The 26,295-nt window shown below is 46.5% G+C and overlaps 1 protein-coding gene across 1 annotated transcript in view; it reads left to right on the top strand.

Annotated features, from left to right (window-relative positions):
* SFXN5 (sideroflexin 5) overlaps nucleotides 1-26,295 on the top strand; it is a gene marked incomplete at its 5' end in the record, with an annotated part of 451,990 nt that overhangs the window by 37,167 nt on the left and 388,528 nt on the right. The window contains one exon of the mRNA XM_082264426.1: nucleotides 20,634-20,702. Within this exon, the coding sequence (XP_082120552.1) occupies nucleotides 20,634-20,702 (69 nt within the window). The remainder of the gene's footprint in view (nucleotides 1-20,633; nucleotides 20,703-26,295) is intronic.

Here is a 26,295-nt window from a genome sequence, read left to right as displayed (position 1 = left end):
ATCCCTTTTGATCTAAAAGAACGAAATGATACATTGTTTATAGTTATCCCCCAGCACTGAGCAATGTTGATAAACATTTGCTGGAGGTTCTTTTTTTTTTTTTTGACAGCGCTGTGAGTAAGCCGAGAACAGCTCTGCACTGTATGAATCGTGGAAATGCTGGATAAAGATCATGAGGGGGGTTGAATCGAGATCGCAATATTTTTTTTAATTTTTTAACGAATGATCTAGAACGTGGCATAAGTTAGGTGTAGCTGAAGTAGAGCGAAATCAAGTCTGCAGCTGTGTTGCAGGACTCCTATACAGTACATTTTATCTGCTTGTATAGCTGTTTGCAAACCCGTCTTTTTATGCCTAGTTTGTAATTAGATATATACGTGGGATGACCACATCTGCTCATTAAGTATATGGTGGCATTGCTTCCTGTTTAGTAATATTTTGCTGTGATTGTTCTTTACTGCTCCTCTCAATAAAAGCCTATCCAAGGCTCAGACTCACTATGACCAGCATGCTCTCCGTAAACTAACTGATCTCAGTCTTGGCAGTCCTTCAGCAGGGATGCTCTGGGCACATTTCCTAATATACAGGTGGCCAGCTGGGGGCGACTCTGCAAACCAAGGTATAAGATTTACTAAAATATGAAAGCACAAGCCTGCAATAAAACTGGCATTAAAATTCAGGTAAACGTCATAGTAATAAATATGCTGGTATGACGATTTAGTTTTTCCTTTGAAACATGGGGAAATAAATGCGAAATGGGCGAACAGATGAGAGGGCTCATGCTGGGCGTTTTTCAGAGGAAATATGTGTGCAAGCTGCCATATAGCATGATGTCAGATCTGGAAGATGGAGGAGCGCACACGGGGAGAGAGTGAGGGGGAGACATATTGTGTGCGCTTTTTGACAGACATTGCAGCTGATGCTCAGAGCGTTTGGCAGGACACGGGGGCCACGCAACCAGGAGGCATCGCTCGCCTAAAGATCATCCCTGATAAACAAGCTGACAGATTCTGTGTCATTCCTCTACTTCTAGAGGAAAATTCCCGCAAGTTTTTAATGACTCGCGGCAAGGTCCAAATTAAGTGCGTTTTCAGCAAGCACATATTATAGGTGTTTATATCACAGCAATTTTTTATTGTGACTTTCACCTTTTTTTTGTTTTACACCTTTGCTGTACCATATGTACATCATTGTATTATTCAGATGTATAGGTTTCTCAGTTTAGAGGGTATCTATGTTTTTATTTAAATTTAGGAGGTCTATTGGACATGTGGGCTTCATTCCACTGCCCCCGGCAGATGCGGTTACTTTTTATATTCAGGGCAAAGTAATACTGTCTGTACATAGTCCCATCCCCAGGAATGTGCACTTACCTAGCCAGACTTCCTCACCTCTTCCCCATGGTCCACTGCCCCCTCCCCAGGAATGTGTATTTACCCAGCTAAACTTTCTTACCTCTTCCCCATGGTCCACTGCCCTCTCCCCAGGAATGTGTACTTACCCTGCCAAACTTTCTTACCTCTTCCCAATGGTCCACTGCCCCCTCCCTAGGAATGTGTACATACCCAACCAAACTTTCTTACCTCTTCCCCATGGTCCACTGCCCCCTCCCTAGCAATGTGTACTTACCCAGCCAAACTTTCTCACCTCTTCCCCATGGTCCACTGCCCTCTCCCAAGGAATGTGTACTTTCTCACCTCTTCCCCATGGTCAACTGCCCAATCCCCAGGAATGTGTACTTACCTAGCCAGACTTCCTCACCCCCCTCCCCATGGTCCACTGCCCTCTCCCCAGGAATGTGTACATACCCAGCCAAACTTTCTTACCTCTTCCCCATGGTCCACTGCCCCATCCCCAGGAATGTGTACTTACCTAGCCAGACTTCCTCACCCCCCTCCCCATGGTCCACTGCCCTCTCCCCAGGAATGTGTACTTACCCAGTCAAACCTTCTCACCTCTTCCCCATGGTCCACTGCCCCCTCCCCAGGAATGTGTACTTACCCAGCCAAACTTTCTTACCTCTTCCCCCATGGTCCACTGCCCTCTCCCCAGGAATGTGTACTTACCCAGCTAAACTTTCTCACCTCTTCTCAATGGTCCACTGCCCCCTCCCCAGGAATGTGTACATACCCAGCCAAACTTTTTCACCTCTTCCCCATGGTCAACTGCCCCCTCCCTAGGAATGTGTACTTACCCAGCCAAACTTTCTCACCCCTTCCCCATGGTCAACTGCCCCATCCCCAGGAATGTGTAATTACCCAGCCAAACTTTTTACCTCTTCCCCATGGTCCACTGCCCCCTCCCCAGGAATGTGTACTTACCCAGCCAAATCTTCTTACCTCTTCCCCATGGTCCACTTCCCTCTCCCCAGGAATGTGTACTTACCCAGTCAAACCTTCTCACCTCTTCCCCATGGTCCACTGCCCTCTCCCCAGGAATGTGTACTTACCCAGCTAAACTTTCTCACCTCTTCTCAATGGTCCACTGCCCCCTCCCCAGGAATGTGTACATACCCAGCCAAACTTTTTCACCTCTTCCCCATGGTCAACTGCCCCCTCCCTAGGAATGTGTACTTACCCAGCCAAACTTTCTCACCCCTTCCCCATGGTCAACTGCCCCATCCCCAGGAATGTGTAATTACCCAGCCAAACTTTTTACCTCTTCCCCATGGTCCACTGCCCCCTCCCCAGGAATGTGTACTTACCCAGCCAAATCTTCTTACCTCTTCCCCATGGTCCACTGCCCTCTCCCCAGGAATGTGTACTTACCCAGTCAAACCTTCTCACCTCTTCCCCATGGTCCACTGCCCCCTCCCCAGGAATGTGTACTTACCCAGCCAAACTTTCTTACCTCTTCCCCCATGGTCCACTGCCCTCTCCCCAGGAATGTGTACTTACCCAGCCAAACTTTCTTACCTCTTCCCCATGGTCCACTGCCCTCTCCCCAGGAATGTGTACTTACCCAGCTAAACTTTCTCACCTCTTCTCAATGGTCCACTGCCCCCCCCCCCCCCAGGAATGTGTACATACCCAGCCAAACTTTCTCACCTCTTCCCCATGGTCCACTGCCCCCTCCCTAGCAATGTGTACTTACCCAGCCAAACTTTCTCACCTCTTCCCCATGGTCCACTGCCCTCTCCCAAGGAATGTGTACTTTCTCACCTCTTCCCCATGGTCAACTGCCCCATCCCCAGGAATGTGTACTTACCTAGCCAGACTTCCTCACCCCCCTCCCCATGGTCCACTGCCCTCTCCCCAGGAATGTGTACATACCCAGCCAAATTTTCTTACCTCTTCCCCATGGTCCACTGCCCTCTCCCCAGGAATGTGTACTTACCCAGCCAAATTTTCTTACCTCTTCCCCATGGTCCACTGCCCCCTCCCCAGGAATGTGTACTTACCCAGCCACAAGAAAGCCCGGAAACAGTTTGCTGAAGACAAGCAGACTAAGGACATGGATTACTGGAACCATGTCCTGTGGTCTTATGAAACCAAGATAAACTTATTTGGTTCAGATGGTGTCAAGCGTGTGTGGCGGCAACCAGGTGAGGAGTACAAAGACAAGTGTGTCTTGCCTACAGTCAAGCATGGTGGTGAAGTTGTCATGGTCTGGGGCTTCATGAGTGCTGCCGGTACTGGGGAACTACAGTTCATTGAGGGAACCATGAATGCCAACATTTACTGTGACATACTGAAGAAGAGCATGATCCCCTCCCCTCAGAGAGTTGGCCGCAGGACAGTATTACAACATAACGACCCCAAACACACCTCCAAGACAACCACTGCCTTGCTAAAGAAGCTGAGGGTAAAGGTGATGGACTGGCAAACCATGTCTCCAGACTTATACCCTAGTGAGGCATTCTCAAATGGAAGGTGGAGGAGCACAAGGTCTCTAACATCCACCAGCTCTGTGATGTCATCATGGAGGAGTGGAAGAGGACTCTAGTGGCAACCTGTGAAGCTCTGGTGAACTCCATGCCCAAGAGGGTTAAGTCAGTGCTGGAAAATAATGGTGGCCACACAAAATGTTGACACTTTGGGCCCAATGTTGACATTTGCACTTAGGGGTGTACTAACTTGTGTTGCCAGCGGTTTAGACATTAATGGCTGTGTGTTGAGTTATTTTGAGGGGACAGTAAATTTACACTGTTATACAAGCTGTACACTGACTACTTTACATTGTAGCAAAGTGTCATTTCTTCAGTGTTGTCACATGAAAAGATATAAGAAAATCTTTACAAAAATGTGAGGGGTGTACTCACTTGTGAGATACTGTATATACTTACCCAGTCATTCTTCCTTCCCCTCTTCCCATAGTCCACTATTCCATCCCTAGCCATGCTTCCTCACCCCCATTGCAACATCCTCGTCTGCTTAAGCTCTAGCGCAAACTGGTTTCAATGCTTAGGCAGTGGGATGATGTCAAGGCACAGCCCTCCCACCTTCTGTTGGGGTATTAGGACCTGTGCAATAGCTGATGAGCATGAATAGGAATATTTGTCTAGGAAGTTTAGCTATCTGCAGATACTCACTCACTTTGCCCTGGATGGGAATAGTGGCAGTGCTTCTTTAAAAAAGAGAACTTGAATCCATTAACGCATGTATAATTAAACCCTCCCATAAACATTCTAAATGACCTAGTGGTTAGCACTTCTGCCTTGCAGTGCAGCAATGGGTGGTCATTGGTTTTAATCCCAGCTAGGAGACTATCTGCCTTGAGTTTACATTTTTTCCCTTCTTTTCCATGGCTTTCTTCTGGATACTCTGGTTTCCTCCCACACACCAAAAAATACTTGAAGTGGCTGCTGTTTAAATTAGCCCTAGTTTGTGTGTCTCCCTTTCGGGACACCCCATCTGGTACTTGGGTGGACCTTGCCTTGGCTGGTCCCCTGAAGAATGGGGTCCATCAGGTTATGGGCTGGAGACCCTAGAGCAGTGATGGCGAACCTTGGCACCCCAGATGTTTTGGAACTACATTTCCCATGGTGCTCAACTACACTGCAGAGTGCATGAGCATCATGGGAAATGTAGTTCCAAAACATCTGGGGTGCCAAGGTTCTCCATCACTGCCCTAGAGTATCCCAGTCTTTATCAGGAGTTTTGGGCCCTGGGGGATCAGGGCCAGGGTCCATCTGGTTTTGGCCGGGTGGACCAAGAGTACCCCAGACTTCATCAGAAATCTTGTACCCTGGGGATCAGGGCCAGGGTCTATATGGTTTTGGCCGGGTGGACCAAGAGTACCCCAGACCTCATCAGAAATCTTGTACCCTGGGGGATCAGAGCCAGGGTCTATCTGGTTTTGGCCGGGTGGACCAAGAGTACCCCAGACCTCATCAGAAATCTTGTACCCTGGGGGATCAGGGCCAGGGTCTATCTGGTTTTGGCCAGGTGGACCAAGAGTACCCCAGACCTCATCAGAAATCTTGTACCCTGGGGGATCAGAGCCAGGGTCTATCTGGTTTTGGCCGGGTGGACCAAGAGTACCCCAGACCTCATCAGAAATCTTGTACCCTGGGGGATCAGGGCCAGGGTCTATCTGGTTTTGGCCGGGTGGACCAAGAGTACCCCAGACCTCATCAGAAATCTTGTACCCTGGGGGATCAGGGCCAGGGTCTATCTGGTTTTGGCCGGGTGGACCAAGAGTACCCCAGACCTCATCAGAAATCTTGTACCCTGGGGGATCAGGGCCAGGGTCTATCTAGTTTTGGCCAGGTGGACCACCAGTACCTCAGTCCCAGTCAGGAGTCTTGAGCCCCGGGGAATTAAGGCCATGGCCCTTTTCTTCAGAGGAGAACCAAGTATACATCCTGTGTACTTTTTTTGTCGTTTTTACTTTTTGTATATTCACTTTTATTGAAGGCCTGGCTATATACATGCATACATAAACACTCCCTTATCTAGTAGGCAGAACCCCAATACTGTGACTCTTAATATAGCTTAGGGTCCCCAACTCGGGCTACTGTAGTCTCATGAGGTGGATTCTGTTATGAGTTGGCAGGCTGAGAGTGAGTCCGTCCTGATTCAAAGCATGCTGCAGAGCAGGGCTCGAGAAACCCCAAGCGCCAGGTCGCATTGGTGACTAGAATTAGCGGCTTGGCGCCTGGGTTACACTGCGGCAGGTGTCTTGTCGCCAGACATCCCAAGTCTCCTGCGAGGTGCAGGAGTCTCCCGCATGCGGGCTGCGTCTCCCTGACACCTGCAAGCAGGGCAGCTGTTAGAAATCACGGGGCCCCGTACAGTCTATCTGATGGGGCCCCCAAAAGCCCGCCCCTTACCCCACCCATGACCCCGCCCACCTGCCTTAAAAAATGCAGCTTTGTCTTCCAGGGATAGTTATCTTCGAAACAAAGTCGGAAGCTGACGGTCAGGCCCCCCTGATAAGTAACTCTACAGGAGGCCCGATGGTACCCCCTTTATTGGCAGCCCTGGGTGGACCCAATCAGACCCTCAATTTACCTCTATGGAGCAGCGGATGTAAACCTACTTGTGTCTGTTTAAACTTGCCTACCTCTGATCTGGTCCGATAAAAAAACCCTAAGGGGGTCTGTCCTGCTCCATCTAGGTGGTCGGGTGTAAATAGACAATGGAGTCCATTTACACCCCACTGCCCATAGAGTAGAGTGGGCTCTGTCCATGTCTGCTCTGCATAAACTGAGTGGACATGGACCTGTCATCTGCCCACTCTGCTCTGATCAGTAGAGAGATCCTCCGCTGAACAAAGCGGAGTCCATCCAATGTGATAGGGGCCTAACGCAGGCCATAGATAATGCGATTTTATTTCCTGCAACCATAGTCAGGAGAAAACAATGATTCTGCCACCTGGTCCCCTTTAGGAGAACACAATGATTACTTGCTAGCTGCTAGCAATAATTGCATGTGAAATCTGACAGGCTGGTTGTATGCAAGTCTATCAAGTGGATCAACTTGCCTGTCCATAGATGGTTTGAATCTCGGCTGGTTCCTGCTGAACCTGCCGGGATTCGAACCATATATGGCCGGCTGGACCATTTTGGTCTTTCATTAAGCATTGTTGTCATGGATAAATGGATCTCTCTTCTTTCTTTCTTTTGTTTGTATTTGTCTGAGCTGCGCCTCGGTGCACTGCCCTGTTTTGCAAGTTTTGTTTTACCACTTACTAAGTCCCGGTTCACATTATTGCGGCTGCGGAGATCGCATGTAATTTGGAGCGCACTGCTCCTTCATTACATGCGATCTCCTGTGCGGATGCGAGTTCAGCCATACACTTTGTATGGCTGAATTCGCACTGTATCCGCACCAAACTCGCACATGACCCTTTTTTTCAGCCGCATCAGGATTGGGTCACACAGCGGTTCACACTTGTGCGATCCGATCCTGTGCGTACTGTCAGATCGCACTGCGATATGCGATCCAACTGGGGGTGTCGTTAACATTTAATTGACACCCCCTGCGTATCGCATATGGCAGTGTGAACTGCCTCTTGTGCGGATGCGATGCGGGAACAGGCTGCATATTCGCAGCCTTCCCGCATCGCACAAATGTGAACCGAGCCTGAGTGTTTGTTGTTGCTGCAATGTCTACAAAAGTTTAATAAACATACCCTTTAAAAAAAATATATATATATATATGCATTTCACTGTTCTTTCTTCAATGATGATCTTCATTATCATCATGATAATCACACAGTACAGGCTCTGTGGCTCAAAGCACCTGTACTGTGTGAGTGTGACTGTCATCATGATGATAATGATCACCATATTTGGCTGCTCCCTGCTATATAAATATATATAATATAATATGATATAATATAATATATATATTAAAATAGGCAATAAACCAGGGTATGGGGAAAGGTGTGTGCTGTGTCATGTCATGAGACTGTACCTTTCCTGTGTGACTTATGCCAGATCCCTCTGTGTCTGCACTGCTGGACAAGCTGCTGAGTGGAGATCACACAAGGACTCATCTGTGTGCCTGCCCTGCACGGATCGTTTCCAGTTCCAGGCTCCAACTAGCTGCCCCTAGCCTGCCAGCACTCTTCTGCCTGATTCCCTCAGCACTTACTGGCTAAAGAAGTCAGGCAATGTGCAGGCCAGCAGCGGGGACTTACAGAGCCGGGACTTCCACATTACAAGAAAGTGTGTGCAAGTCCGTGGGGACGCCCGAAATTAAAAAAAATAGTCCCCAGAGGCTGCAGCGATCTCTCTGCTCTAGAGGGGAACAGATGGGGCCCCCCCTCAGCCCAGCAGGGAATATGAATACCCAGGACTCTGGCAGGGAACAGTATATTATGTACACTAACTGACTGTACACAGTCACATTCTACATGAAGTCTGAAGCTGCCGGCCGGGCCCCCCTGATAAGTGACAGGGCCAGGGCCCCCTACAGAAGGACCGGTGGTCCCCCCCTATCAGCGGCCCTGCCTGCAAGTGCTGTTCCCGCATGCAGAAGACTTGGGATGTGTGGTGAGAGAACGGTGTCTGACAGCTGTGACAGAACGGAGCTGATGCTTGCTGTAAAGTTCCGGCACCATCCTGTCACAGGCTGAGTGATATCAAATGCACTCAGCCTGTGAGAGGGGAGATACAGGAAGCATTGGCTCTGCATGCTTCCTCCAGTGCCGCTCCTCACACTCTCCGCCAGCATGTCCCACAGCAGTACCCGCCAGCAGTATCCACCAGCAGTACCCGCCAGCAGTAGGCCTCATGTGCTAGGGGTGCAACTAGCCCTCAGCAGATAATTGTAAATATCCCAACATGGGCAGTGTTTGACTCCTACCACCATGACCACTTCAAATCACTGAAGTGGTCATGGTTGTTAGAGTTTTCCTTTAATATCTCTCAGAAGAAGTAAACAAAGTACACAGGGGTCGAATGAGGGCAACATAAGCCGGTTTGTTAAAAACTGGCTGCCACTTGGCCCGTGTGTATGGCAGCCGGTCTGACAGAAGCCGGCCATTCGGCATGCGTGAAAAAAAACTGGGTCCTAACTTTTTTAGCTGGCTCCTAGATTTCAAGCAAATTTTTTCAAGCCCTGCTGTAGAGCTAATGGAATGTTTCAGCTGCCATACACCAATCTCGGCTGTGTAATTAGCAGGCAAAAGCAGACTCGGCTTACTCCATCCAAGCCATACCACCAACGTGTTTTGCCCTGCTCCCAGGGTGTAATCATAGAATACCATGATTAAGCCCCAGGGTGAGGTGAAACGCGTAGAAGGCATGGCTTTCATGGAATGAGCTGAGGCTGCTTTTAGCTGCTAATTACAGGGCCAGGATAGGTGTGTGGCAGCTAAAACATTTATTTACCAGTACTCAAATACGAATACTTCTTGGCATTGTGCCCAGCCACCTTACTTGCCCACTTGCGCAGGTGCAAGTCTCTTTCCGATTCAGAATACTTTATTAATCCCAAAGGGGATTAAAGAGGAAGTAAACTTCCATCACTAAATTGGACCTACAGGTAGGCCTATAATTAGGCTTACCTATAGGTAGTGCAAACCTCTCCGACATGTGCACCGTTTAGGAGATAGTTATTGTAAACGTAGGCAGCGACATCACTGGCGCATGCGTTCTGAAGGAATGGCCAGCCCTGTGTCATGCGCGGGAGTGATGTCACAGAGCCGGAGTCTGCGAACCCGGAAGCGAGACGGGGGAAGATGGAAGCGGGCTCCAGCAATGACATAACATCACTGAAAGGCTTAGTTTTCAGGTAAGTTTCACAAGATGTGCTAGTATGCGATTGCGATGCATACTAGCACATTAAGCCTTTACATTGCAGGTAAGAAAAAAGCTTTTATGGAATGGCATGCTGTGCCTTGGGATGTCCGCTTGCAGTCCACAGGGGGCTTGCACCCTAGGGTGACTATGCTGCCTTTGCCTGGAGAACTGCTCATAGTGTGTTGTCACCCTAGGACTGATAATCGGGAAACTAGCATTATGATGATGATGATTATTATTATTATTATTATTATACAGGATTTATATAGCACAAACAGTTTGCGCAGTGCTTTACAATATGAGGGAAGACAATACAGTTACAATACAATTTATTACAGGAGAAATTAGAGGGCCCTGCTTGTTAGAGTTTACAATCTAGAAGGGAGGGTCATGGCAATAACTGTGGGGCATGAGCTGATGGAGAAAATTGAAGTATAGTTGTTAGGTGTGGGTAGGATAGATTTCTGTGAAGAGGAGGGTTTTCAGGGATCGTCTAAAAGCTAATCGAGTAGGAGCTAATTGGACAGATTGGGGTAAGGAGTTCCATAGGATTGGAGAGGCTCTGGAAAAGTCCTGGATGGGGGGCATGGGAGGAGGTGATCAGGGAGCTAGAGAGCAGTAGGTTTTGAGAGGAACAAAGCGAACGATTCGGTTGGTATTTTGAGACTAGGCTAGTGATGTAGCTGGGGGCTATATTGTTGATGGCTTTGTAAGATGTTGTTAGTATTTTGAATTTAATTAGTTGGGTGAGCGGAAGCCAGTGGAGGGACTGACAGAGAGGAGTAGCGGACACTGAGCGACTGGTAAGGTAGATGAGTCTGGCAGCAGCATTCATGACGGATTGAAGGGGGGACAGTCTGTGTAGAGGTAAGCCAATGAGAATTGCAGTAGTCGAGGCGCGAGATGACCAGGGAGTGAACTAGGAGCTTTGTTGTGTCTTTGGTTAGAAAGGGGTGTATTTTGTAGATGTTGCGGAGGTTGAGGCAACAGTGCTTGGATGTGGGGCTTGAAGGATAGTTCAGAGTCCAGGACTACACCAAGGACCTTGGCATGTGGGGATGGGCTGATAGTTGTGCCATCGATTTTTGACAGAGATCAGGGGAAGGGACGCGTGGTGGAGAAAAAATTATAAGTTCGGTTTTGGATAGATTGAGTTTGAGGAAGTGATGAGACATCCAGACTGATATATCTGCTAGTAAAAAATGGTGTAAAGAAGAATGAAGAACGAAGAGGGAAAATAGAACGATCCCACTGGAAAAAGCCGAGGAGTTGATCTACTATTCTATGAATTTTTATTTTTACATGTAGTTGCATTTTTATTAAATCTCCTCCTCCGGCCTTCTCTCTAGTCTTGCAGAGTTGTACAGACTCCTCTCCTGTACTTGGGAGAATAGGAAGTAAAACTCGGCGGTGGGGTTTTTGGACTCGGCTCAAAGTGTTCATTTCAAGCTGCTCGATTAGGAGTGTGAAATATGTTGCATTATCTTTAATCATTTACATTTCATCTGTGTTGATGAAATAATCGTTCAGGAGCGTAAAAATATAAGAATGTCCCACCTACGCACACGCACCAGCGCTGGGTGCAATATGTTGATGACGTGTTAACCCTTTTATATCCAGAGTGGTTTATATCTGTCGCAGGGACTATCACATCCAAAGGGCTGAGTATGTAGAATGGGGGGGGGGTTGCCTTGGTTGCCCATCGCCATCAATCTGATAACAGCTGCTGTTTTCTGCTTGACTTTGACAACATGAGCCAACCTCCCTTGCTGCCTTTTCTTCTTCCTTGTGGATGCCAGTTGTTATGTTTCAAGCACCTTATGCATTGACATACCTTCTCTTTGGACCTTGCTCCGTCTGACCAGTATGGTCTCCTGCTAAATATGCATCCTCCACAGACAGCTTAGCTCTTTGTAAAGACATGGCAGTTTATTCCAACATAGTGTTACTTTTTTAAATGCAGTATATGGAATGTTTACCGGTAATTTGAAGTGTAACGAGACCATCTTTCCAGCCTTATGCCAACTTTGAAGGCTGCTAGCTTAGTAAGGGAACATGAAGAAGAACGGGTGGGTCTATCTGTTGACTAAACTAACTTGCCCTAACATACAGGGTAACTGGATTATACCATTCAGAAATACAGTAATAAACATGTTGCAGTAAAACCGAATTGACACTAGAGGACAGCATCAAGGCATTAATACATATGTAACACTCTCCTAAAATAGGTTGCTAGAAATATTCAGGTATATTAAGTTTTTTTTTAGCTCCCCTGTAATCACTGCAAGGGTATGTGATTATCTTTGGCTATTCTGGGTGTCACTGGCTGCAGGCTCCACTGCTTCTCCTTGCCTTCTAGTGGAATCTAGATTATAGTGGTTGGAAGAAGCAGACCCTGGGCCTGAATATTTATGTGGGTTTCAGCCAACCCTGGGGGGGTGGGGGGAGCACAGTAGGTAGGTGAGGGGGGCATAAATAGCCTGGGGCCTGGAACGGCAGGGTTTTTTGTCTAGAAGAATATCCCAGCCTGGAGGTCTACTGCCCTTCTGGGCAGAGCAGCTTGGTTGGAGTGCTCACCCTGCACCCCAACCACGTTCAGCAAGCATTAAATCTTAAAAAGTCAGACCCTGCCTGATTTTTTTAATTGCAAGATTGTCTGTCTGTTCTGCTGTATACCTGGCTGCATTTACACCCACTTGAAGTCCCTTTTTTGGGTATTCAGGCAGCCAGGGGTGGCATGGCTGATTTGTATAAAATAGCCACCCATGCTGTTTAGTGTGGATGTGGGAAAATAAGCATGCATAACTAGCCTAAGAGGGGATTTCCATCACTTTTGAGAAAAGTTGTACAGTGCATCCAGAAAGTATTCACAGCGCTTCACTTTTTCCACATTTTGCTATGTTACAGCCTTATTCCATAATTGATTAAATGCATTATTTTCCTCAAAATTCTAAAACAAAATAACCTAAAATGACAAGGTGAAAGAAGTTTGTTTGAAAGCTTTTCAAATTTACTAAAAATGAAAAATATCCCATGTACATAAGTATTCACAGCCTTTTCTATGACACCCAAAATTGAGCTCAGGTGCATCCTGTTTCCACTGATCATGCTTGAGATATTTCTACAACTTGATTGGAGCCCACCTGTGGTAAATTCAGTTGTTTGGACACGATTTGGAAAGATACACACCTTTCTATATAAGGTCCCACAGTTAACCGTGCATGTCAGAGCACAAACCAAGCCATTAAGTCCAAGGAATTGTCTGTAGACCTCCGAGATAGCATTGTATTGAGGAACAGATCTGGGGAAGGGTACGGAAAAATTTCTGCACCATTGAAGGTCCCAATGAGCACTATGGCCTCCATCATCCGTAAATGGAGTTTTGGAACAACAGGAGTCCTAGAGCAGGCTACCCGGCCAAACTGAGCAATCGGGGGAGAAGGGCCTTAGTCAGGGAGGTGACCGAGAACCTAATGGTCACTCTGACAGAGCTCCAGTGTTTTTCAGTGGAGAGAGGAAAACCTTCCAGAAGAACAACCATCTCTGCAGCACTCCACCAATCAGGCCTGAATGGTAGAGTGGCCAGGTGGAAGCCACTCCTCAGTAGAAGGCACATGACAGCCCGCCTGGAGTTTTCCAAAAGGCCCCTGAAGGACTCTCAGACCATGAGAAACAAAATTATCTGGTCTGATGAAACAAAGTTTGAACTCTTTGGCCTGAAAGGCAAGCGTCATGTCTGGAGGAAACCAGGCACCGATCACTACCTGGCCAATGCCATCCCTACAATGAAGCATGGTGGTGGTGGCAGCATCACGCGATGGGGATGTTTTTCAGTGGCAGGAATTGGGAGACTAGTCAGGATCGAGGGAAAGATGAATGCAGCAATGTACAGAGACATCCTTGATAAAAACCTGCTCCAGAGCGCTCTGAACCTCAGACTGGGGCGAAGGTTCATCTTCCAACAGGACAACGACCCAAAGCACACAGCCAAGATAACAAAGGAGGGGCTATGGGACGACTCTGTACATGTCCTTGAGTGGCCCAGCCAGAGCCCAGACTTTGAACCCAATGGAACATCTCTGGAGAGATTTGAAAATGGCTGTGCACTGACGCTCCCCATCCAAACTGATGGAGCTTGAGAGGTCCTGCAAAGAAGAATGGGAGAAACTTCCCAAAAATAGGTGTGCCAAGCTTGCAGCATCATACTCAAAAAGATTTGAGGCTGTAATTGGTGCATAAGGTGCTTCAACAAAGTGTTAAGCAAAGGCTGTGATACTTATGTACATGGGATTTTTTTCCCCTTTTAATAAATTTGCAAAGATTTCAAATAAATTTCTTTCATGTTGTCATTATGGGGGATTGTTTGTAGAATTTTGAGGAAAATAATGAATTTAATCCATTTTGGAGTAAGGCTGTAACATAACGAAATCTGGAAAAAGTGAAGCGCTGTGAATACTTTCGGGATGCAATGTTACCTTCAAGACCAGAAGTGAAGTTTTGGCTTTAGATATGGTGTCCTAGCAGCAGCAGCGATCGGTGCCTTTGTTCACATGCCCTACAGAAGCAGCGGTGGAATCCAGGTTGATGTTCTCTCCGCAGAGCCGAGTGTTACTATTTCCGGAAATCAGGTCAGATTGATGGCTACGCCTGATGTAACCTGTAAACGTCCCCCAGCTGTACTCCTGGCTTGTAGACCGGCATGTATGCTGAACACAACAGCAGCGATCCGATTCCACCTCTCCAGGGCCTAATCTGATTTTCCACCTTCTGGAACGCCTGCCCGCGATACGGTTATAAGACTCCCCGCATTACCGCTCCCCTGATCTGTTCTGACTGCACCGTATCTAAAGCTGTATTTCACATTATGCAAGATCTCTGTTTTCCAAAGTCATTCCTCTGGGAGCAGAAAAAAGCGCCATGCGTTTTATAAATTTATTATCAGTTTTATTTGGATTTGATTGTAAAGATTCACCAAATATGGGAGCATTGTGAAGCTGAAAAATAGATTGTATCCATACACTATACAATTTTCCAGTTCAATTTCCTTTAGATTTACCTTAACCACTTCAATACCGGGCACTTTCACCCCCTATCCTGCCCAGGCCAATTTTAAGCTTTTAGCGCTGTTGCATTTTGAATGACAATTGCGCGGTCATGCGACACTGTACCTAAACCAAATTTATGTCATTTCCCCCCCACAAATAGAGCTTTCTTTTGGTGGTATTTGATCACCGCAAGGTTTTTTCTTTTTTTGCTAAACAAATAAAAAATAGACCGAAAAGTTTAAAAAAAAAAAAAAAAAAAAAAAAAAGTTTTTTTGTTTGTTATACAATTTTGTAAATAAATACGTTTTTTCCTGCACTAATGAGCACTGATGGGGTGGCACTGATAGGCGGCACTGATAGGTAGCACTGATATGCAGCATTGGTGGGCACTGATAGGCGGCACTACTGGGCACTGATATGTGGCACTGATGGGCACTGATAGGCGGCACTACTGGGCACTGATATGTGGCAATAATCGGCACTGACGGGCAGCACTGATAGGCAGCACTGGTGGGCGGCACTGATAGATGGCAATGATGGGCACTGGTGAGCAGCACTGATGGGGAGGGCACTGGTGGGCTCCCTGAGCCCTGATTTCCATCCCTGGTGGCCATAGTGGGCATCCCTGGGGTCATGGGTGGGCATCCCTGGGGTCATGGGTGGGCATCCCTGGTGGTTCTAGTGGCACCCCCCCCCCCCCGAGGGTCTGCACTGGTAATCAATGATCTGATTACCAGTGCAGACCCCCCCCCCCCCGTCAGGAGAGCCGCAGATCAGCTCTCCTTTACCTGTCAGGCACGTACTGAGGAAAGCCGATCAACGGCTCTTCCTGTGTACTATGTGACCAGCCGTGATTGGACACAGCTGGTCACATGTTAAAGAGCCTACGTCAGTAAACTCTTTACCGAGATCGGAGATGCGGTGTGTCAGTGACGCCGCATCACCGATCGCCGCTCTGCGTGCCCCCGGGGGGCACGCAGAGCGCATTATCCTGCCGCCGTCGTATGACGTCTGGTCAGGATAATGCAGCCACTTTCCTGCCGTCATTTGCCTATAGGATGGGCGGGAAGTGGTTAAACTGTGAAGTGCAAGGGCCTTCCTGATTGCATACAAATTGAAAGTATTTAGGTTTGACCTCATATTATTTGGTTTTAGTAAATCTAAAGGAAAATTGATCAAGAAAATTGTATAGTGTATGGCCTAACTCTTTAGATTTACTTCTGATTGATTATACCATGCATCCTGCCCAAACCCAACACTGAGTCCCGGTTCACATATATGCGATTCCAGACATCGCATGTGATTTGGGGTGCACTGCTCTGAAAATCACATGCAATGTCTGTGCGATGCGAATTCAGCCATACAGATTGTATACAGATTGTATGGCTGAATTTGCATTGCATTAGGACACAACACGCAACAGGACCCTTTTTTCGGTCCGCAGCAGAATTGGATCGCATGGGTGTTCACACCTATGCCATCCGATTCCTGTCCGAACTGACAGTTCGCACTGCGAAATGATCTGGGGGTGTGGCTAACGTTGTATTGACACCCCCAGCGATTCCCATATAGCAGTGTGAAGTGGACTGCCTGCGAGTTGAAAAATGCCAAGCAGTACATCCTAAAATCTGCTTAGCCGGGATAGTAGAGCTCCCGCTATTCTTCACAGGCACTTAGATATAAGCACTGTGGATCTCATAGACCCTGGAGCTGTGGTTGCATCTTCACCCCCCCCCCCCCCTTCTCCCCCAGGCCATTCACATAATGGCTGGAATTGGGTGAATGCTTGTTTACATTTGTATCCACCAAGTAATGAGAAGGGTCCACCAAGTTTGAGAGAAGGATCGGGAAGACCTTCTTGACAGTTGGACAACTCTTAGTCCATTGGTGACCATTCCCATACATATAAATACCTGGTGATCAGAGCTGGTTGACCTACTTAAGAATAAATGTTTGAAGAAATTTCCCATTTCAGGGAAGAGGTAGGTGATTTCAGATGTGACGCTGTGTGTTGGGTGTCTATTTGTGGCAAGCGGGGGAATTGGTGAATTTGTGCTGGTTGGGAAGATCCGGTCTCCCCCCCTGCTGTCAGAATACAATAGCTCAGCGGGGAGAATTCCCCCATCCACATTGAGTGTGTGTATGGGGGGATTGGGTCATTTTTTATTTTTTTCGTTCAACCAGAAAAAGATGACTCCTCTATGGTCTGCTTAACTACTTAAGCCCCGGAAGATTTTACCCCCTTCCTGACCAGGGTTTTTTTTTTTTTTTTTTTTTTACTGCGTGACTTTAACGGACAATTGCACGGTCGTGCGACGCTGTACCTAAACGAATTTGACGTCCTTTTTTTCCCCACAAACAGAGCTTTCTTTTGGTGGTATTTGATCACCTGTGCGATTTTTACTTTTTGCGCTATAAACAAAAAAAGAGCGTAAAGTTTGTAAAAATAACAATATTTTTCACATTTTTTTTTATATGAAATTCCCCCCCCAAAAAATGTAAAAATCAAAATTTTTTAACATTTTAGGCCAATTTGTTTTATGCTACATATGTTTGGTAAAAAAAATCGCAAAAAGCGTATTTTGATTGGTTTGCACAAAAGTTATTGCGTTTACTAACTACGGGAAAGATTTCTGTCATTTTTGGTGTTTTTTTTTTTTAACGCGTAATGGCGGCGATCTGCGATTTTTTTTTTTTTTTTTTTTTTTGCGGTACTGCGTCATTGCGGCAGACAGATCGGACCCTTGACTGACATTTTTGACACTTTTGGGGGTACCAGTGACATTACTGCAGTAATCAGTGCTATATATATGCACTGTTACTGCAAAATGACACTGGCAGGGAAGGGGTTAACTTTATTGGGGAGGGAGGGGTTAAGTGTGTCCCAAGGGGCGTGCTTTCTACTGTGATTGGCTGTGGCTACTAGTGTAGGAACAGTGATCAATGGTCCTACATAGTAGAACCGTCTGATCACTGTTTCTACACAGGGGAGAATGACAGGCGGCTTGTTTACATCAGCCGCCTGACTTTCTCCCTCTGTACCGACGATCGGCGAGTGACCGGCGGACATCAGGTCCGCCGGTCACACGCACTAACTTCCCTGTGAATGAGCCGTGGCGGACGCGCGCTCGCCCGCTGTTGGCTCACAAGGAAGTGACAGGGAAGTGACGTAACGGTACGTCACTCTGCCTGGCCGGGGCTGACCGCCGCAGTATATAGTCGTGCGGCGGTCGGCAACCGGTTAAAGAGTCAGCAACTAAAAATGTTGTAGCTGCTGAATTCTAAAAAAAAAAAAAAAAAACAGGACCCTTACCTGGCCAGAGATCCAGTTCTATCTTCACCTGGGTTGGTTCTTTGCCGTTTTTTGTGTCCCCCGGCGCCAGCACGTTTACTAAGGGAAGCCGGCTGTGACTCCTTGCAGCTTCAAAGTCCGCTTCCCACTGCGCATTTGTGAGCCACACTGCGCTGTATGAATGGCTCTGAAGCCTCTTGGGACCTGTGACGTGTCCCAGAAGGTTGTGGGCAAGGGAGAGGGCGATCGCCGAGGCCATGGGTGTCAAACTCATTTCATTGCGGGCCACATCAGCATTGCAGGCCACATCAGCATTATAGTTACCCTCAAAGGACAAAGGTTGTATCTGTAAGACTAGATGTCCAGAGCACTCGGCTCCCCCTTACATCAGACGTCAAGAGTCCCTCACCCTTCCTTACATCACAATGCACCCCTTTTACTTGGTGCCGCTGCCAGGAAGAAGCTAGGGGTGCACCTTGGAAGCAGAAAGTGCAGGGTCTGAAGGAGGTTCAGAGGAGAGCTGGAGTAAACTGCTGGAGTCTGCTGAATGCTGAGACCAGGGAGGCAGAGATGAGGGGGTGCTGAGGCTGCACAGAGGAGCAAAGTCTGTAGGAGGAGTTCTGTCCTTTCCTTTCTGTTGTCGACTGCTGAGGTGAGGGCAGAGACCAGGGGGTGCCATAGCTGCAGGAGAGGTGCAAGGGCCACATCAAATGGCCTGGGGAGTCGCATTTGGCCAGCAGCCGTTAGGTTTGACACATGCGGCCTAGGCAGTTGAAGTGGAAGCGGGTACCTGCTACAACTAGATACCCACTCCTCAAAAGAAAAAAAAAACTTCCAAAAGCGGGAGAGGAGGGGGGAATAAGTAGTTGTTAAAGCGGTACTTCCTTTTCAGGGTGAAGTTCAGCTTTAACTTACCATGCCTTATTCTTCATTGTCTCTGTATAGAATTGGCCATCTTGGTAGAGGAAGGCCTTTGCTTTCTCATGTCAGAACTGGCCCTCTTCATGACTGGTGGTCTGATCATTGGGAATAAAAGAAGCAGCAGAAGAGGTGGGGAAAGCCCAGATCCATGGGATGAATGAAACAGAAGCAGGGAGATGCTTGCACTACAGGTTCTCCGCTACAGCTTTCTCTCCAGCAAGGAGAACACAGGAGTGACCTCAGAATCTTGCTCCAAATCTGATCAGGACAATGTTTGGACACAATTATAATTTCTAAACTCTCCCTATAACATTTTTTGAGGTTAGGTTAATTTTAACCACTTGCCGACCGCCGCAAGTACATTTACTGCGGCAGTCAGCCCCTCCTGGGCAAAGTGACATAGTACTACGTCGCTCGCCCAGGAGCCTGTAGGGGGCGAGCGCGCGCTGCTGGAGGCGCACTCCTGCCCCCGCTCGTTCCCTGGCATCCCCGGACGAGTAACCGGCGGCTCCGATGTTCGCCGGTCACTCGCGATCTCCCGCTGGAGAGGGAGAAAGGCAGGCGGTTGATGTAAACAAAGCCGTCTGTCATTCTCCCTGATGTAACTGCAGAGATCATACAGTCCTGCTGTGTAGGATCGTATGTCTCTGTGGTTACATCAAAAGCCACACCCCTTGACAGTTAGAAGCACGACCCTAGGGACACACTTAACCCCTGGATCTCTAATAAAGTTAACCCCTTTCCTGCCAGTGTAATTTTTAGAGTAACAGTGCATATGTTTAGCACTGATTTACTGTAGTAATGTCACTGGTACACCCAAAAGTGTCAAAAATGTCAGTCAGGGGTCCGATCTGTCTGCCGCAATGTCGCAGTCCCGCAAAAAAAATCGCAGATCGCCGCCATTACTCATTAAAAAAAAAAACAATAAAAATGACATAAATCTTTCCCATAGTTATTAAACGCAATAACTTTTGCGCAAACCAATCAAAATACGCTTATTGCGATTTCTTTTTACCAAAAATATGTAGCAGAAAACAAATTGGCCTAAAATGTTCAAAAATTTTGATTTTTACCTATTTTTTTTTTTTTTTGAGAATTTCATATAAAAAATGTGAAAAATATTGTTATGTTTTTCAAAATTGACGCTCTTTTTTGTTTAAAGCACAAAAAATAAAAATCGCACAGGTGATCAAATACCACCAAAAGAAAGCTCTGTTTGTAGGAAAAGAAGGACGTCAATTTCGTTTAGGTACAGCGTCGCACAACCGCGCAATTGTCTATTAAAGTCACGCAGTGCCAAATTGCAAAATAGTCCCTAGTCTTTGAGCAGCCAAATCCTCCGGGGCTTAAGTGGTTAAAGTGTTCCCTAGTATTCACTTGAAGTGTACACAAACCATTGAGTACTGTTGGTGATGCTTTTTTTTATTTCCACCAACATACAATTTTTTAGGACAAGCTTTCGGGGTATGTCCCCTTCTTCAAGGTCCAAGCAGTACTCATCAGTGCCTTTTGAAGGGGATACCCAAAAGCCTAAAGTATCATGGATAGTACTCAGTTGTTTCTTTCGCAAGTGCACTATTATGGCTACAATCACTCCAAACACTTGAAGAGTGCCGTAGTTGACCTGAATCGATGGAGTGCGCCAATCTAATGTTCTGGTTCTTTTTTTCTTCTCCCTTAGAGCACATTCTATGGAAGATTTCGACACTTCCTGGACATCATTGATCCACGCACACTTTTTGTAACAGAGGTAAGTGCTTTTACTTCTCATAAAAGAGCAAAGAGCACTAGAATTATTTTGAGTAGTTTAAATTTTTTTTTTTTTTTTTTTTTTAAGATTTCAAAAACTGATGTATTATATTTTTTATTTTCCTTGGTTAAAATCCATATTGTATAAAAAAAAAAAAAAACAATAAAGGCAGTGTATGCATGCATTGTTTGTAAAACAAACTTCTTAAATTAAAGGATGTATTCACTTTTATGGAAAAAAATAATAAATGCACATATTTTTGTTGGGGGAAAAAAAAATGTGCATCCATTATTTTTTCCAGCAGAAGCCTGGAAAGCATTGCACCCGCAATCAGTAGATCATGGGTGTAATGTGGGCTCTTGCAGACATGTCCTCTGACTTTCTGCCTGTACCTTTTTAGTATGGGCTTTCTGTTTAAAAGTCTGAGGATATGTCAGTGGTCCGTGAGAGCACTCAACAGCGCCCCCCGCTGCCCATTGAAACTACAAGCCCATCTGCTGCAGTAGAAGATGATACTTGTAGTTTATGCATTCACAGGAAACTGAATGAATGACTTGGCTGTGTGGTGCTCTTTTCATAAAGTGACAGCGGGTTCAGGGAGAAGAACCCCCCCCCCCCCCCCCACACACACACCCACACCCTGCCCACTGTCATGGGGGGAAAGGAATCGGGGGGAGAGGTGGCAGGACTTGGAACATGTTGCATGTTCCACGCTAAGACTGAGAAAGTCACGTGACTCCGTGACGTAACGCGTAGGAACCCGGAAGTGACGTGCGGTACGGGGCAGAGCTCCCACTGCGTTTTTCTGACACTGGAAAAGGCTATTTTAAATGTAAGTCTGCTATGTTTTATTTAATAAAATTTTGGAATACTGCACACTGATGACCCCATCACTTTAATGAGCCCTAAGGAGGTGACATACACCCAAAGAGATCGCACACAAGGGAAGGTACTAAAAGATCCCCACAGACAGTACAAAATCGGGAAGGAACAAAGGAATCCCAGGGAAGAGATTGCGGCCACCAGACACCACGCTGGAATAAAGGAGGAAAAGGAACCACCATCCACCCAGGCATATAATACAGGCGTATTATCCTCTGATTTGAGGTGAGAATATAGCACACCTAGAAGTGAAATCACAGCACAAGGTGGAGGAAAAGAAATCGCACGACCCAATCACCGTTACTGATTTATTTTTTCTGTATATCAAGCTATCTGGTGCAGCCAGTTAATTGAGAACTGTTTGGTGCACCGTTTGGATCGGACACTCATTGATTATGTGTATGTGCTATTTTACACATATGTGATGCATTGTTTTTCCGTTGAAGTTTTAATTGATATTTATACTGATTTAAATTTATTTATATTGGCACTGGATGCACAGAGCACTTTTTTTCACAAGAAGCACCTATAAGAAGCACTGTTTCACTTTTATCCAAATTATTGGAATAAGATATTCACACAAGCACTTTATATTTATATTTATATGAATCAAGGATGGATTTATGAATGAAACCTATGCAACAGGATTTTAGAAATTCATTCTTGCACATAGATAATTGAATATTTAGGTGAAAACTAAACACAAGCACTTTATACATTCAAAACACGTGACTCCGTGACGTAACGCGTAGGAACCCGGAAGTGACGTGCGGTACGGGACAGAGCTCCCACGGCGTTTTTCTGACACTGGAAAAGGCTATTTTAAATGTAAGTCTGCTATATTTTATTTAATAACATTTTGGAATACTGCACAATGATGAAACACATCACAACCCCCCTAAAATCAATATCTATAACTGTTTCATAGTACCAGTTTCTGTGGTGCAGCATTAGGGTGGCGAAGAGAGAATCCACGATAGCGCAGGAACCATATATCATATATTGAGTAGAAGATGATACTTGTAGTTTATGCATTCACAGGAAACTGAATGAATGACTTGGCTGTGTGGTGCTCTTTTCATAAAGTGACTGCGGGTTCAGGGAGAAGAACCCCCCCCCCCACACACACACACACCCACACCCTGCCCACTGTCATGGGGGAAAGGAATCGGGTGGAGAGGTGGCAGGTCTTGGAACGTGTTGCATGTTCCACGATAAGACTGAGGAAGTCACGTAACTCCGTGACGTAACGCGTAGGAACCCAGAAGTGACGTGCGGTACGGGACAGAGCTCCCACGGCGTTTTTCTGACACTGAAAAACTCCCCCCCCCCCCCCCCACACACCCACACCCTGCCCACTGTCATGGGGGAAAGGAATCTGGGGGAGAGGTGGCAGGAGTTGGAACGTGTTGCATGTTCCACGCTAAGACTAGGTTTACATCTATACATGTGCCGTTGATGTGTTTTTTTTCAGACCTGTGTTTTTGGTGCTTTTTCCATTTGTTCATGCACGTTTTTAATGCATTTTTATTGTGTTTTAAATCTCTGGAATGTGTTAATGTTGAAAGGAGGAGGTGTCTGTTGTCATGCAGGAAAACACACCAAAATTGCATGTACATGCATTTTTTTTTTTTTTTGTGTGTGTTTTTGATGCAATTCCATGGAGTCAAAAATGCACTGTGCTGCAAGTAAAAAAATAAAGTTCCTGCCCCTTTCCAAAAAACGCATCAGTGGAAACTGCATAGATGTGAATGTGACCCATAGGAACTAGTGTTAAATGGACTGCAGTGTGTTTCTGCATAGCTGCAAATTTGCTGCAAGACGCATAGGTGTGAATCTAGTCTACATACAGTTAGAAAATGTAACATGTCCTGAAGGGGAACTGAGTCCCGGTTCACATATATGCAATAACAGACATCGCATGTGATTCGGAGCGCACTGCTCTGAAAATCACATTGCGATGTCTGTACGATGCAAATTCAGCCATACAGATTATATGGCTGAATTTGCATTGCATTAGGACACAACTGGCACTGGAGCCTTTTTTGGGTCCGCAGCAGAATCGGATCGCATGGGTGTTCACACCTATTGGATCCAATTCATGTCCAAACTGACAGTTCGCACTGCGATATGTGTACTGATCTAGTTGTGTTGTAAACGTTGTATTGACACCCCCAGCGATTCACATATGGCAGTGTGAGCTGCCTGCGAGTTGAATGTGATGCGGGAACCCGCAGTGGATTTGCAGGTTTCCTGCATCGCATATGTGTCAACCGGCACTTATCCTTTAAAAAAAAAAAAGGTAACTAGCAAACTGCTAACCTATTTCTTAAAGGGTTTTTTTTTATCTTAATGCATTCTATATCTGCCTTGTGTGTGCAGCGGCCCCCCTAATACCTACCTGAGTCCCCTCTTTATCCAGCTATGTCCACGAGTGTCTCTGTCAACTGGCACTCTCTCTCCTGATTGGCTGAGACACAGCAGTGGTGCTGCTGTCAATCAAACTTAATCAAGAGAGAGGGGGCGAGGCCGAACGGCAGCTCTGTGTCTCAATGGATACATGGAGTTGAAACTCGGCTCGGGTGCCCCATGGCAAGCGGCATGCTGTGGGGGCATTCGACAGGAGGGAGGGGCCAGGAGCAGCAAAGAGGGACCTGAGAAGAGGAGGATCTGGACTGTGCAAAACCAACTGCATAGAGCAGGTAAGTATAACATGTTTGTTATTTTAATAGAAAAAAAATCAGAGAGTTTAATGCCCTATGATGCGGAGACATATTAGTCTCAGGTGTCGGGAGTTTTTATGGATTCTATGGCTTTGGTGGCACATTGAAGAAAAGCCGCCAGACTGGGGTTTGAATAGACTGATGGAAATTTTTGTGATTTTTTTTTTTTTTTTTTTTTCTTCAAAGTGCAATGTGCTAGTTCAGGGGAGGAGGGAGGAGGAAGGGAGATCCAGGAGACCCCCGAGATCAATGCGATCTATAAGGTCCCGTGAGTCTCCCTCCTCGTGGAGTAGAGTTACGGTAGGTCCTGTTAGGCTCTTTTTTCCTGAGTTGTTAAAACGCTCAGGGGAGTTTTCCGCTGAGTGTTTTTCAGATTTCACATAAGGGAGTTGTAGCATGATTTTACGAGCAAATAACTGCAAATCCTTGATAGCAGATAATTTGTCAATTCTCTGGGATGTGCAGAAGTTAAGACCAAGAGATAGGACATAGATCTCGTCTCTAGTTAGCTCCCGTGCAGGAAGATTGTCAAGACCCTGAAACTGAGCTGCAGCACGGTGGCCAAGACCATACAGTGGTTTACCAGGACAGGTACTACTCAGAACAGGCCTCGCAATGGTCGACCAAAGAAGTTGAGTGCACGTGCTCAGCGTCCTATCCAGAGGTTGTCTTTGGGAAATAGATGTATGAGTGCTGCCAGCATTGCTGCAGAGGTTGAAGGGGTGGGGGGTCAGCCTGTCAGTGCTCAGACCATACGCTGCACACTGCATCAAATTGGTCTGCATGGCTGCCATCCCAGAAGGAAGCCTCTTCTAAAGATGATGCTCAAGAAAGGCCACAAACAGTTTGCTGAAGACAAGCAGATTAAGGACATGGATTACTGGAACCATGTCCTGTGGTCTGATGAGACCAAGATAAACTTATTTGGTTCAAATGGTGTCAAGCATGTGTGGCGGCAACCAGATGTGGCATACAAAGACAAATATGTCTTGCCTACAGTCACGCATGGTGGTGGGAGCGTCATGGTCTGGGGCTGCATGAATGCTGCCAGCACTGGGGCGCTACAGTTCATTGAGGGAACCATGAATGCCAACATGTACAGGACTGTGACCTACTGAAGCAGAGCATGATCCCCTCCATTCGGAGAATGGGCCGCAGGACAGTATTCCAACATAATGACCCCAAACACACCTCCAAGACGACCACTGCCTTGCTAAAGAAGCTGAGGGTAAAGGGGATGACTTGGCCAGCATGTGTTCAGACCTAAACCCTATTGAGTCCTAAACCCTATTGAGTATCTGTTGGGCATCCTCAAACGGGAGTTGGAGGAGCGCAAGGTCTCTAACATCCACCAGCTCCGTGATGTCATCATGGAGGAGTGGAAGAGGACTCCAGTGGTAACCTGTGAAGCTCTGGGGAACTCCATGCCCAAGAGGGTTAAGGCAGTGCTGGAAAATAATGGTGGCCAAACAAAATATTGACACTTTGGGTCCAATTTGGACATGTTCACTTAGGGGTGTACTCACTTTTGTTGCCAGCAGTTTAGACATTAATGGCTGTGTGTTGAGTTATTTTGAGGGGACAGCAAATTTACACTGTTATACAAGCTGTACACTCACTACTTTACATTGTAGCAAAGTGTCATTTCTTCAGTGTAGTCACATGAAAAGGTAGAATAAAATATTTACAAAAAATGTGAGGGGTGTACTCACTTTTGTGAGACACTGTAAACCTGAAAGATGGTTGTGTGTGAAAATCCGAGTAGATCAGCAGTTATTGAAATATTCAGACCAACCCAACACCTAAATCCCCTTTCTTGCCCATTCTGATATTCGGTTTGAACTTCAGCAAGTCATCTTCACCACGTCTAGATGCCTAAACGCATTGAGTTTCTGCCATGTGATTAGCTAAATAGCAATTTGTGTTACCAAGCAATTGAACAGGTGTACCTAATAAAGTGGCCGGGAGTGTAGTGAACATTCTGTGTG

This window comes from Pelophylax lessonae (assembly GCF_965119305.1).
Source record: "Pelophylax lessonae genome assembly, chromosome: 1".
Classification (NCBI taxonomy): Eukaryota; Metazoa; Chordata; class Amphibia; order Anura; family Ranidae; genus Pelophylax; species Pelophylax lessonae.
Note: the sequence above shows the minus strand (reverse complement) of the source record. Positions and strands in the feature narration are given on the sequence as shown.